This window comes from Gopherus evgoodei, chromosome 2 (assembly GCF_007399415.2).
Source record: "Gopherus evgoodei ecotype Sinaloan lineage chromosome 2, rGopEvg1_v1.p, whole genome shotgun sequence".
Taxonomy (NCBI): Eukaryota; Metazoa; Chordata; order Testudines; family Testudinidae; genus Gopherus; species Gopherus evgoodei.
Genome location: NC_044323.1, coordinates 78,065,628 through 78,080,518, shown reverse-complemented (window position 1 = coordinate 78,080,518; position 14,891 = coordinate 78,065,628). Strand labels below are relative to the sequence as shown.

General features: G+C 41.5%; 1 protein-coding gene across 4 annotated transcripts in view; it reads left to right on the top strand.

Annotated features, from left to right (window-relative positions):
- Positions 1-13,054, top strand: part of ENTPD3 (ectonucleoside triphosphate diphosphohydrolase 3) — a 49,225-nt gene extending 36,171 nt beyond the window's left edge. For all 4 annotated transcript variants that reach the window (XM_030551047.1, XM_030551048.1, XM_030551049.1 and 1 more), the window contains 6 exons: positions 544-703; positions 4,307-4,537; positions 5,513-5,788; positions 5,894-6,004; positions 9,633-9,770; positions 12,095-13,054. In XM_030551047.1, the coding sequence (XP_030406907.1) occupies positions 544-703; positions 4,307-4,537; positions 5,513-5,788; positions 5,894-6,004; positions 9,633-9,770; positions 12,095-12,328 (1,150 nt within the window). In that variant the 3' untranslated portion in view covers positions 12,329-13,054. The remainder of the gene's footprint in view (positions 1-543; positions 704-4,306; positions 4,538-5,512; positions 5,789-5,893; positions 6,005-9,632; positions 9,771-12,094) is intronic.
- The last annotated feature ends 1,837 nt before the right edge of the window (positions 13,055-14,891 follow it).

The following is a 14,891-nucleotide window of genomic DNA, read 5'->3' as shown; positions in this document are numbered from 1 at the left end:
GTGTAAACATGGCAACTGTTGGACACAGGATATGTCTACACTGGAACTGGAAAATGTAATTTCCAGCTCAAGTAGACATACCTGCACCATCTCTGATTGAACTAGTGTGCTAAAAATAGAAGTGTAGCCACAGTGCTGGGAAAGGTTAGCCATCCCAGTAGGTATCTTGGGTCTCAGATGGGACTTTATTTGGAGCAGCTAACCCACTACGGCTACGCTTCCATTTTGAGCATGCTAGGTTGATCAGAGCTACTGCAGGTATGTCGGCTTAAGATGGTAATTAGACCTTCCAGTTCCAGTGTAGACATGCCCACAGCTAATGCTCTACCACCCTCAGAGTTGTTTTAGGCCAGCTGTGCTTGCTAAAGCTGGCTGTACATCTAACCAGGTGTTCCTTATTAAAGGCTGTCCCTCCAGATCAAAATGGACTCAGATTGTCAGTAGGAAATCATGGTCATTCCTTTAGTCACTAGGTTGATAAAAGAATAAAGGTAAGCGTGTCTTTCCAGATGCTCAGCATTTTGTATTTTGTGAATTGCTTAGGTTGCAAAATGAAACGGCAGCCAATGAAGTCCTTGGGAGCATTCAAAACTACTTCAGATCCCAGCCCTTTGAATTTAGGGGTGCTCAAATCATAACTGGGCAAGAGGAAGGGGTGTATGGATGGATTACGGCCAACTATTTAATGGGCAATTTCTTGGAGGTGTGTGGAAAAATGCATGTTTTATTTTATACTGTTGCTTATGAATCACAAGTTTTGGAGGAGATGTATATTAAAACAGAATAGCCATTGGCTCCACATTTCCACCAAAAGTAGATTGCAGACAAGCTTTTGCTATAGAAAGAGAATAAAATGAATAGAGCTTTTTAATCCTAACTAGGAACAATGGAAATATTTAAAAGGCATGTTGATGGTCAAGGAGAACTCTTAACAAGATACAGAAATAAGATTCCTGTCTAAATGGAAACTCTAATGCTTAGTCCAAACACAAAAATTGTACTACTTCTTCCCCATATCCGATCATCTGGGTCTGGATCGTTGTGCAAGCAGTCTCCAGCTTTGTCTGTCCTAGGCAGCCACCTGCTTATCTTCTTTAATCCAATCCATCTATTGCTTCCTCAGCTTTCCCCAGGGTCTCTTTCCTGCCACCCTCTCTTGCCAGGCTATCTTCACCAGGTCCTCTTCATTCATCCTCTTGTGTATGTCCGAATTAGCAAAGTTGTGCTTCCTGGATATTGTCAGCCACATCTTGGATTTTATCTTTCATCCTAATGCTTTTATTTGTACTATTCTATCTATATCGGCACAGCTAAAGTAGTGTGGATGCAGTTATACCACTGTATAGATCGAGGTGGGCAAACTATGGCCCAGGGGCCACATCCGGCCCTCCAGACATTTTAATCCGCCCCTCGAGCTCTCGCCAGGGAGCGGGGTCTGGGGCTTGCCCCACTCTGGTGCTCCAGCTGGGGAGGAGGGTCAAGGGCTTTCCGTACTCTGCGTGACTCTGGAAGCAGCAGCATGTCCCCCCTCCAGCTCCTATGTGTAGGGGCAGCTAGGGACTCCGCATGCTGCCCCCGCCCCAAGCACTGCCCCTGGAGATTCAATTGGCTGGGAACCACGGCCAGTTGGAGCTTCAGGGGTGGCACCTGTGGACAGGGCAGCGTGCAGAGCCACCTGCCTGTGCCTCCACATAGGAGCCAGAGGGAGGACATGCCACTACTACTTCTGGGAGCTGCTTTAGGTAAGCACCGCCCAGAGCCTGCACCCTGACCCCTTCCTGCACTCCAACCTCCTTCCTCAGCTCTGATCCTCCTCCCACCCTCCAAACCCCTCGGTCCCAGTCCAGAGCACCCTCCTGCACCCCAAACTCCTCATCCCCAGCCCTACCCCAGAGTCTGTACTCACAGCTGAGCCCTCACCTCCCCCTCTGCACCCCAACCCTCTATCCCAGCCAGGAGCCCCCTCCCTCACCCTGAACTCATTTCTGCCTCCCTCCCCTGAGCCCGCACCCCAAGGCGGAGCCTGCACCCCAACCCCTAATTTCGTGAGCATTCATGGCCCACCATAGGATTTCCATGTCCAGATGTGGCCGTTGGACCAAAAAGTTTGCCCACCTCTTGTATAGATGATTATAGCGGTATAGCTATTCCTGTGTAGGAAAGGGGATAATCTAGACTATGTGGCAACTTTATACTTGTATATCTCCATTCATACTAGGGGTTGTATCAGTTAACTATCTTTTTAAAAAGTCCCACACTTAACTGACATAGTTATACTGGTACAAAATTATGTATAGCCAAGGCCTATCTCTAGCTCACTTGTGTGTGTGTGGAATTAGACATACAGCAGTGATCTTCAGTGCTCAGTTGTGTTAATTACGGGTGTTTACTCCCCAAAATATTTGAGAATTATCCTAGTTAATCTTGCTAGAATAAAAAGTCAATCGATTTCCTGAATGTTATTAACTTTCCCTATTGAACATTTACTATTGGATCATGACGATTTGCAAAGTAGATTTTGATTATCTTAATCCAAAATAATATTTTGCTCCAAACACATTTGCAGGAATCAGTCACACAATTGATAGCATATGAGCACTGTGAAAACACGAACTTCGTGATATCAGAATTGCACATCCTGGGACAAATTTTTCCCTCACTTACGTCCATGCAACAACATTGACTTCATTGAAGGCAGGTTCTTAGTACTATGCAGGCCTTTAATGATCAAAATTGTGACTTCCACTTGGCAAATTCATAAATTTTTTTTTAAGGCCAAAAGGGACCACAGATGCTGGAAAGCCAGTTGAATACATGGAGTTCAGATGAGTCGAGCTTCGTGAAGAGTTTGGCACACAGTGTGAAACTGAAAAAAATTAAACTTTTCATCAATTTCATGACACTGGAAAAAGTCTAGGTGTGAAATGCCAGCCCATTGAAGTCCATGGGAGTCTTGCCATTGACTTCAGTAAAGCCAGGATTTTACTCTAGGAGTTTGCCTGTAGGTGTTTGCTGGAGCGTGCAGTCTGTTCTTACTTCTCCTTTCCCATCACAACACAGACTCGTGCAGAATGAAAACTCCTTCAATATATAATGGCAATATTAAAATAAATCTGTGGATGGTGCATACTTTTTTCCTTGTGATGACCTGCAGATCCAACAGCTGTTTTCCTGTGTGTTTGTGTGAAAACTGCCTAATAGGTGGCTAGAAAAATCCAAATAACTTCTCAAAAACTGAGAAATAGGTCTTTCTTATAGGCCTAAGGTGATGGAATTATTTTTAAAATCTAAAAACCTTCATAGAAGCTCTCAGGCAGATCCTCAGGTGGTGTAAATTGCCATAGCTCTGACTTCATAGGGAATGTACCTGCATTTTCTGTTTCATGGGGAATTCCACAGTTTCAAAAAAAATTCCATTCAGAAATTGAACAAACAAAATTCAAATTAAAAAAAAATGGCGATGAAATTAAAAAAAATGTTTTGGGTTGATCAAAAACCTTTGATAAAATTTAAACATTTGGTCCCAGTTTCTACCCTTTCAAACTTTTACGTGTTTTTCATGTAAAATACAATGAATTTCATTTTGAAAAGTTTTTTCAAAATAAAAAGGCAAAACTGTCCCTTCTGAAAAGTCAAAACTGAACATATTTTGACAGTATTGAAACACTTGTTTTCTCAACTAAATTTTGTGAAAATGTTTTTTCCCCCCAAAATGTGTCAATTTTGATGAAAATGGCTTTTTTCATTAAAAAAAGTGTTTTGATTAAAAATTTCCTGCTGCCCACTCTACCAATTCTGTTCTTCATTCACTTCTGGCCTGTCTCTTTATTCTTTGCACTGTAGCCATCTCAAACCGTTTTAATATTTAATTTCTCCTTTAATCCTTTACTTACTGTTTGTAAAGTGCTACCTTCAGACTACCTCTGTCAGGAAGAGGTGAATATTATCTCCATTTTACAGATGCAGAAAGATTAAATGATTTGCCCAAGTTCATGTACAGAGGCAGTTTCAGAACCAGGATTTGAGGCTGCCTGACCTGTGCTCTGAACACTAAGCCATCTCTCTCTGTGTTTTAGTTGTGCTGGACCTTTCCTTCATTCTTCAGCTTCATTTCCCTTTGTGAAAAAATATCACCCTAAACTACAAAACTTCATGAGACAATGCTTTACACACAAGTGAGCTTTTCCCGAGTGCTGTTTTACATTGTTACAGATAGAGATTTAAAAGTAATTTAATGAGTGAAAGAGCTTGAAGAAACAACATAGGGAAGCAGATGACATTTCAAACCTACCTGTTTAATTTTTAGAAAACCCTTTGGAGGAGATGGGTCCATCCTCATGGAGCAGAGACTATGGGTGCGCTTGATTTAGGAGGAGCCTCCACTCAACTATCATTTGTCCCAGAAGAGTGTATGCAGAACTCCAATAGCACGTTACAGGTGCAGCTGTATGGCTATGAGTACAGTGTGTATACTCACAGCTTCCAGTGTTATGGAAGAGATGAAGCAGAGAAAAGGCTCTTAGCCTCACTAGTGCAGGTACATTCAGGAACTATGTTGTTTGGTTTGTATTCAGTAACTCTCTGAACATGTTCTTTCTTCTGCCATAAGTTCTTAGAGGCCTCAGTTAGGGCCCCATTATGTTAATTGCTGTGCGAAATATATTGGGTTCATTTTATACAGTTAGCCAAACGGAGTATTGCTTATTTTTCTTTTCTTTTAATGTCTCTTTTTGAGGATAGTTTTGTAATTGTGTTTAATTATTTTTCACTTAATGCCTTGACCCCCTAGGACAGTGGCACTCAACCTTTCCAGATTCCTGTTCCCCTTTCAGGAGTCTGATTTGTCTTGTGTACCTCCAATTTCACCTCATGTAAGAACTCCTTGCTTACAAAATTAGAAATAAAAATACAAAAGTGTTACCGTACACTATTACTGAAAAATTGCTGACTTTTTCAGTTTTATCATATAATTATAAAATAAATCAATTGGAATATACATATTATACTTACATTTCAGTGTATAGTTTATAGAGCAGTATAAACAAGTCATTGTATGAAATGTCAATTTGTACTGACTTCTCTAGTGCATTTTATGTAGCCTGCTGTAAAACTAGGCACATATCTAGATGAGATGATGTACCTCCTGGGAGACCTCTGCGTATCCCCAGGGTATGTGTACCTCTGGTTGAGAACCACTGCCCTAGGAGTCAGGCTATTCAGCTGTTTTGTATAACGAGAATGGATCCATTGTTAAAACTTAACCTGTAAGTCTACTTTGTTCCCTCTGCCAAGAAATATTCTGCTAAGCAAGTAAACTAGACACGTGAATCTTTGCTTTATTTCACAAGTAGGATTTGCTTTGTATGATAATGATCATTAGACCATGCTATATTCAATACTCTTGTTATGGCAGAGAAGAGAAGGGGAGAATATAAACATATATGGTTAAAATACTATTAATTGAAATGAAAAGCTTTCCTGTTAAGACAAAAAAATTTACTGTTTCCCTCAGAATTCAAGAGACAAGACCAAGGTTGATAATCCATGCTATCCCCAGAACTATGAAACTGTTTTAACAATGAAAAGTCTGTATGGAAGCCTTTGCACGGAATCTCTAAGGCCAACAAATTACAACCCAGGCCAACTCATAAATTTCAAGGGAACTGGAGACCCAGCTCTGTGCCGGGAGAAGGTGTCCTTATTGTTTAACTTCACTGCTTGCAATGATAAGGGGGAAGACTGTTCATTCAATGGAGTCTATCAGCCAAAGCTTAAAGGGAAGTTTGTGGTAAGTCTGCAAGCATAGTGTTCCTTTTTGCAGCATTTCTTCCCTACCTCTGATTTATATAGGATCTTGAGAATTAAAGTGCCTTTCATCTGGCTTTATTTATAGGCTTTTTCAGGATTCTACTATACGGCCAATGCTTTGAATTTAACTGGATGCTTTCCCCTAGCTGATTTTAATTCAAGTATGTGGTTTTTCTGCTCACAGAACTGGAATCAGGTCAGTATGAATTTTCTGCATTTGGAAAGGGGAAAGATCAAGGAGCATGTCACATAGAACTATTGGAAACTGAACCACCTCTGTTCACAGGGATTCATGTGAATACATTTTTAAAAGGTTCATATGAATTCTTGCCTTCCTTTCCCATGAGTTTCAAGTTCATTCCAAACTATAAAATAATCCTAGGGTACTTAAACGATGGCCCAGGTTCATGAAACTTTTCCATGATCCTGGGTTGAGTTTCCTGCTTGCAGTGAAACAAGGAATTAGGCAAAATGCAAACATTTTCTATTTCATTCTTTGAGTCTTGTGCACCTGTCATGTCACATCACGGCAAATGGAGCATATTTTTGCCAGAAAGAAACAAAGGGCTTGACTCTCATCTGTGCTCAGGATCCTTTATCCTGTTCTGGGAACACAGAGAGGCCTTAAAAAGTGGGTAAGTTGTATAAAAGAGCCTTACTGTAAATAAGAATCAGGCCCAGTTCTCCAGGAAAAACCCTTGTACTGAACAATCTAGATCTTTACAGTTATCAGTCTACAAATGAAGACATTTTCAGGAAGACCCTTTTTTGCTGAACTTGTATGTTGACTATCAGCTCAATGGTTACGGAATTGGTGATCACACACAACCAATTTACAACTTCAAGGTGAAAGTTTTTTTTAATGCTGCATCTACATGTGCAGCTGGTCATGTGATTCCTAGCTCAAGTAGACCTACTCACAGTAGCTCTCATCAAGCTAGCGGGCTAAAGTTGTAGTGTAGCCGCAGCAGCATGGGCTGCGGTGAGCAGACGCACGGGCTAGTTGTCCTGGGTTCAAACCCACTTGGATCCCATGGATATGTACTCGAGGCAGCCAGACCATGTACTCTGGGTGGCTAGTCCATGCTGCCACTGCCCATGCTACCAGTGCCGCAGCTACTCTAGTGAATCACACCCCCAGCTCTAAGTGTAGATATAGCCTAATCAAAGCCTTTCCCTGGCACAAAACTACAATATTAGTTATATATGGGGATTGGTCCTGCTCTGAGCAGGGAGTTGGACAAGATGACCTCCTGATATTGCCCTTCCAACCCTGATATTCTATGAAATAAGTACTACATAGAATATGTTTCAGTATTTGCTTTTTAATTCAGTTGTAACAATCATGGTCCAGACACCCCAGGGGACAACAGAAGATTTAAACCACAAAAAATAAGCAGTTAGATCAACTGATTGTTGCCAGTGTTTTTGTACTACACAAGTATATTGAGTAAAGTCTTTTATGAAAGCTTGTAGTGTTCTGAACTCGATGGTCATTCTGAGCTTTGTATTCTGACTGTGCGTGTGGACAATTATCATTGTAACTCTGGTGTAACTCCAGCCTCTCCTCAGAACAGAGCAGGGAAGCTATCAGGTGGGAAGGGGCTACCTCCCTAACCAGAGGAGACCAGTTTTAAGAAGCCATCAATTGGTCCAGCTCAGGAAAAAACTATGGTGGACCATTGGAGTTAATGGAAAGACATTTAGACAATTGGGATTTCCCCCACTTTTTTATAGTTGTAGCGACTGGAGGGGAAAAAAACCTGAAAGCCTTCTAAAATGGAACTGGGTTGAAGTGAAAGGTGTCCAGAAACTGAGGGACAGTCACTTGGTGTGGGTGCTGTCCATGAAATGCTGGATCTTCCCTATGGCTAGGGGACATGCTAGAAAACTGTTCACAGGCAAAATAACTTTTCTGATAAAAGTGATTTTCTCTAATGTGAAAGTATAAAGCCTGAGGTTCTGTCTTTGTTTTTTTTACTGTGTAACTTGTATATGTTTGCTCTCCCTTGCTATTTCATCTTTGAATCTGTGGCTTTTCTGTTAAATAAATCTTTCATTTATTTTTACCACAAGCAAACTGTATGCAGACTGGCATACAAACAGTGTATGTCAGGATGGGGGAGAGGGGGAGACAGTGAGAGTGTGTCATAGTAAGCTGGTGTCTGGGGGGCTGGTTTCACACTTTTGGGATGATGAACCAAAGGGGAAAAGTCTGAGTGCCTGATAGTTTAGAACTTGGACGATGAATTTGGGGAAGCCTGGGACTGGAAGGGCTGCTGGTGTCACCCTGCAAGGAGTAACCAGGCTGGTGAAAGCCAGGGTGAGACCTTGTGCATTTGGGCAGGCTACTGGTGTCAGGGGTCTGCTGCATGAGGGCATCAAACGTTACAGAACCACTTGCTGGTCTGGGTTGGTCCCCAAATGTCACATTGGTGTCTGCTCTTCGTTGCTGGTAGTTGTAGGGAAGGAAAACTGATGCTTATTAGTGTACCTGCCTATTGCAAGGGAATCATTAGAAATTGCTTATGTCCTTTATGGTTTGTAATATCCAAAAAGAGCCCTTGAGACAGGGAGAGCTTCAGTATTACAAGGGTTTTGGTTTTTTTTTGCTTGTTTGTTTTGAGGAGAGGAGAGAGAGCTTGCTTACTAAGAGTCATTACCTTGATGTAAGGATTCAATGCAATAAATCCAGAAACAACGAGATTTCTCTTTGTACTAAGTGTACTTTGTACACTTCATCCTACTCGAGGATGAACATTTCCATTAACTCAGATGGGAGCAAGATTGGGCCTAGAGGCAGATTTATTCATCGAGGTCACCAGGAGAATGAGTATAATTTAGAGTGGTCTTTAAATTTGAAACCTGCAATAAAGCTATGCTGGGCCCCAAAGTGGCACTCTGCCACCTGGCATATTGCTATTGCAGACTGCAGTGCTCTGTATTGCTTGGTATTTTTCCTCTGATTTTAAGGGGTTTTTTTTTGTTTTGTTTTTTAAATGGGTTGCTGTGCTTGTACCCTTCAGGTCACCTCACTATCCTCATAGCCCCTCTGGACCTTACCAGCACCCTTGTCAGTGTTGAATGAAGTGGAGGATCATAACTCTTCATGCATACTCAAACTGTTACCACACTGGATACCTTGAGAGAGCATCCCACTCCAAAATGATCACCAAAAAAACACCACACTGATATGCACAGTATTTGACCTACAGGACTTTTTGTGTCAAGCAGCCATAATGTCTCCAAACCTCTTGTAAAATCTGTACTTCTGTACTGCATCAGCATATTCTGCAGATGATATTCTGATTTTTAGCTACATCAGTGTAAATCCAAAGTAACCTGAGTGACCTCAATGACGTTATTTCAGATTTATATTGAGGAAGCTGAGTCCACAAACTGGCCCTGTGTTCTCTGATAGCGCTCCAAACTACAATTTTATGTCCTCACGATCTGATCACTTGTTGTCACACTTACGATGACCGTGCAATCTTCTTGAAGCCTTGCCCTAAAATTTATTACCACAATTTCAGATATGCTACTAGGATCAGATTGAAATTGTTAGTCTACAATACATTTTCTATCTTTCATGCAATTTTTATTTTTAATTATTGTTTATAGTACGAAATACATCAACAGTACAGTCACTTCCAATTAAATCACCATGTCTATTTGCCTACAATAATCATTTTCGTAGGATGCTTCTGAAAACAGCTGGTAAGTGCTGATTAGATTGGGAAGTGTACTTTATGCGAGTCCTTCTTAGTCAAAAGAAATTTTTGATATTTTAATTTGTGTTGATCCTATTTATTTGTATTTGTCAGCTTCCATTTATGCTGCCTAAGTTTGACGAAGCATATGCTAGATCCTACTGCTTTTCAGCAAACTACCTCTATTATCTGCTTGTACATGGATATAAATTTAACACAGAGACTTGGCCCCAGATACATTTCCAAAAAGAAGTGAGTATTAATTCATTGTTTTTATTATTAATTATTCTTATTAACATGAAGAAGAATTTGGAAAATAGTGACAGAAGGACATTTTACCTTTCAAATACATACTGATTGTGGGCAGCTTTTGTAGAAGATTTTTAGATATTTAGAGCTAAGTAAGGGCTGTGTCTTTACCTACAATGCCAACTCCAAATGATTCTGGTGGTGACAATATGATTCAGTGATCCTTGATTCTTTAGAGTATTAAAGAATGAGATGAAAAAATTCTGCTCTCCATTATGCCTGTGCAAATCCACTGAAGTCACTGGGGCTGCAAAGCGGTGTGTAATAAGACGGCAATATTTGCCTGAAACACCTTGCCATGACCAAGTGAGTTCTGTTGACTCACTGTGTGGGAGATAACTTGTTACCACCTGGCTATAAGGGAGGTAGGAATGGCTGTCTGGGGAGAGAAGATGTAAGGCATGATCTGAGCAGTCCTGAAGGAGGGACCGTATGAGTAGCTAAGCCTAGTGGGCAGATGGTTTCAGCTAACCTTTATCTTATTACTCTTCTACATTAACAGTCAAACTCCAGGGTGGTGGGTGCGAGTTTGGACTTTACATGCTCTATCTGTAGAGCAGTTTGAGAAAGATGTTCACTTACAGGATGTCACAGAAAGCAGAGTGTGGCCCAGTGTGTAATGATCTATCCAGATGGAATCCCATTGAAATCAACAGGACTCTCTACAGGTATCAGGGTCTGCCCATAAAAATCAAATGGCAGGACTGGGGCCTAAATGAGGCCACTGAAAAGCAGGCCTCTACATTGCCTTGTTTCTTAGGGTTGCTAGGGTGATTGACTTGTAGGTTTTACTACTTTTACTGAAGTGCAGAGGACAGGACTTTAAACAAACTTTCTGCCCCACCGTCATTTAGATTCTGTGACAGTTACAGCATTGTTTCCTCTGAGTAATCAGACTCAGCTATGCTGTGATCCCTTCCTTCCTTCCCACTACAAGACTTATTTCTGAAACTTGTTTCAGTCAGATTTGTAAACTCTTCATGGAGCTTTCAAGTGGGTTAGCACTGGCTCATTACAACATGAGGTAACACAAAATGAAGAGGAGTGTAGGTACTGTACAATAAGAGTAATCCTATCACTGCACTTGAGAACAAGACATCAAGAAATTCTGAGCAAGATTTTTCTAAATAGCAGAGCTTCATTTGAGCAAATCCATCAGTATAGAGAAGGAAATAATTACACTGCCTTCCTTGCTTTACCATGTAGGGGCCAGCTGCCAGAAGATCTCAGTGTTTGCAGTAGGTAAATTAACTCCTATGCAAAAGGCCAGCACGAGGGTTATTTTGAGGTCTTTAACTAGAACGTCTCTGTTGCATAAGCCTTGTATTGGTCCTCAGCACAAGGGTGAATTTCACTTATGATTGTTCCCTCATGGCCAGCAGCACAGAAAGTACTGATCAAAGTGAAACACAAAGTACTTATTTAAATGGACATGTTTCTGAATAACAAAGAGCAGTGATTTCTAGGAGTGCCGCCAGGGCCCAAACCTGACAGGCAAAGAGATGACAAACACCCACTCCTACAGTGTCCAACCAATCCGCCTAATCTCACAATCCCCCTTTCTCCTGTGTTGAGCAAAAAGAAGGGGGTCAATAACTTTATAAATCGGAGTTACAGCAATCAACAATATTGCACTAGAATGGGAGTTAATAATAATAATTAAGAGTGACTGATTTTGGGGCTTTCTCCTGGCCTTTTTTTGTGTGTGCCATTTTATAAGAGGCTGTCTTTTGAAAATTCAGAGTTAAAGTGTGTGTGTGATTTTTTTTTTTAATTTTATTTTTTAAATTCAGGTATAAGTAGCCAAACACTAGGATGGTGAAAGCAGAGTCCAGTTCTATGATTGTTATGCTTGCTAATATCTTAAATTGTACTTCACACTAAAATACTATTAGTGATTGGTGTGATGCACACACACTTTAAATAGGATAGATTAAGATAAAATAGATGAGACAGAACCATACCCTACTCATTCTCAGTGTGGAAATCAGTCTGATGTCTTTATCTCAATTGTTTTAAGCCAAATAATATAGAAACTCAGATAACAAAAAACCATGGGTAACTTTACAGGATTCCTCCTTCATTCCTCTATGTAATGTTGAAAGATTTAGGAAAGTAACTGTTCTCTTAAAAATCCTTGCAAGCCTTTGCTAAGGCCTTGCCTCCAGTATTTTTAGAACAATTGTCAGTGTCAGCTGTGCTGCAGCTTTTGGGTTCTTTGGCATTTAGCAAAAAGGTTGATAGGAATTTTCTTTTTCGCATTTCAGGTTGGTAACAGCAGTATAGCCTGGTCTCTTGGTTACATGCTGAACCTCACCAACATGATCCCAGCAGAAAGCCATCTGATCCAGCTACCTGTGAACCCTTTTTTGTTTGCTGGTCTCCTCTTTTTCTTCACAGCCGTGGCATTGCTGTGTCTCATCTTTGTTGTTTACTTGTGTGTTGTATCATGCATGCGAAAAAATATCAATCATATGGACCATGTACTTGCTACAGAATGAACAGACTCAGTGACAACACAAGACAAAAAACTTGAAATGTTCTTTGAAGAACTGCATTTTAGAAAACCAAGGGAGAAATAAATCAATATATTTATAGAAGAAGGCCAGAAACATAAGTAGAGTGGAGAAAAGAATCAAGGAAATGGTATTTATAATGCATTGGATTCCTCAAGAGAGGTCTCAGCACTCATCGCTATAGACTTATGGTGTTACACTATAACAGGCAACTAGTCAGTAAACTGTTTTGTTTGTTAAGCATTTGGGTGGGTGGGGGAATAACCACTATTCACTACAAGTTATTTTGGCATAAAAGTCTAAAGGAGACTTAACTGGTCAGTAGTTCCAAGATACAAGCAAGAGGACAAAACCATAGGCCAAAGGAAGATAGTGGCAATACTCATCTGTCGAATTGAAGCTAAAAGAAAAACTCATTTCTGAAACAGGTAAGGACATTGGCCACTATCTACAGGTTGTAACTGCAAGGTGCACTCAGGTTTTTTGTTTTTTTTTCCCCCCTCCTATTTTCATTACCATGTAGAATATGACAGAAGATTTAGGCTACCATGTAAAGTTGATCACTAAATTATTGAACAACTCCCTTCTTGTTTAGTTATTAAAAAAAACCCAAGCCCATGATTGTATATTGCTATACATTTTGACATTCAGTATATCGGAGGCATCAGCAGCAACTCTGTAATAAAGGTTGGATCAAGATTTGTCCTGAAAGCAAGCCTCAACTCCCTCTGTTTTGTACTTTAATAATTAAACAGTCTCCAAGTGCGCCAACCTGACTTCAGAGAGCAACTGAATTTTGTCATTTTTTACTAACTTTTACAAAAGAAACATTTAAAAGGGCTCCCTCACCAAACTGTTGACTGGTTGTCCATACACTTGTTTGGGTCCTAAACAACCACAGACTGTCCAGACTTCATATTCAGATAATATCTAAGCCACAGGACCCTTCGGAAACATTAACACACAGAGTTATTCCTCTCATTCATTGTCAACAGGGATAGGGGGCTAGACTCTGTGGGAGAGACATGGCAATGAGGCATGGGCAGAGATGTGGGGTGTCTGGCAGAGTAAGCAAGTCTTTGGGGAAATGGGGTGGTGGATTTGCAGGGATGCATAGGTCTGGAAGAGAAGAGGCTTGTGAACAGAGGAATCAGGTATGTATAGATGGGGGCTGGAGTAGATCCCACTGTCTGAGGCAGCAGTGCCATGGGCAGTCCTTCAAGTGCCAGTGCCTCAACACAGACACTCGGCTCCTTCAGCACTGCTGTTCAGCTCTCGGGGGCACCAAGCAGCAACCAGATGTCTGCACTGAGACATCTCATCAAGAGCTTCCCAATGTGCAGTTGCTTTGGTGCTCCTGGGAGCTGACCTCAGAAAACCCAGCACTGGTTCCCTCTGACCCAGGCCTTCAACCAAAACACTTTCCACATACCCAAAATAATCCACCTGACCTCTCCCCATCTCTGCTCTTTCTGACCACCGACCTACTCCTTTACCTTCCCATCCCCTCAGTGCTGCCCACCACCCTAGACGCAGTGAGGGGAGGCAGGAGTGAGGATGTTGGAAAGGGCAGGGGGGCTATAAGACAGGTAAGCAGGGCATTGGTGGCAAGTCTGTGCCCTGGTATTGAGGCAAGTGGTAACAGTGTATTAACTGCTGTCCTAGTGCTGCAGCTATGCACTGGAGACCTGAGGCAGCTGTGCTGTACGACCCTGCAAGCCCAATGCCTCAACACCAAGCCACTTGGCTCCTCTACCCCAGGCTTCATATACAGCTCCATCCCTCCAAGCCAGGCCTCCCACCTAAAACTGGCAAAACCTCCTCATGCATCCTCAGGTTCCCTCAGCTCACCTCACATTCCCATTACCTCCCCTTCTGCTTCCATGTGCTCATCATACAACAGCACTATGTGGAGCCATGGAGGGAGGATGAGTGAGAAAGGCGGGGGTGGTGAACAGCCAGAGCATGAAAGAGAAATCGTGTTTGCACTGCATGGGGCCTAGAGTGGGAGCTGTAGAAGAGAAAGTGCAGCTCCTCCCACATATATATGAGTCACTGTAGTCCCATGCCCTGGCTGGATCCTGCTCCCCTAAAGACACCAGCTGGAAGACATCCTCACTGCAATGTATTGCCCCCATACTCCCAGCAGTGATGAGTTCTTCAGCAAGCTCTAGACGAGGGGGTTGGTGGGTAACTTTCTCACCTCTTGCTCATATTTTCAATTTTCTCCTTTATTTCTAAGGTTTTATTTACACACTTCAAATTAAATCCTGTTAAAACCTGCCAGATGAGTTTAAAAGGATTGTAACATCTTTTTATTGAAATAAAAAGGTCCAAGTATTTTCTTGATTAAAAAGAGACAAACTAAGAGCACATTTTCTCTGGTTCCTTGACCAATGCCTATTTCTTGGTCATGGCAGATAACATTAGCAGGGTAGAAACATCAAGATGTTTGAAATGATCTTCCAAAGAGATGAAAAATTGGCAAGTTGAACTGATCTTGTGAAATACTGGGAATTGTGGGGGGCCAGTACCCCAAAATCTCGGT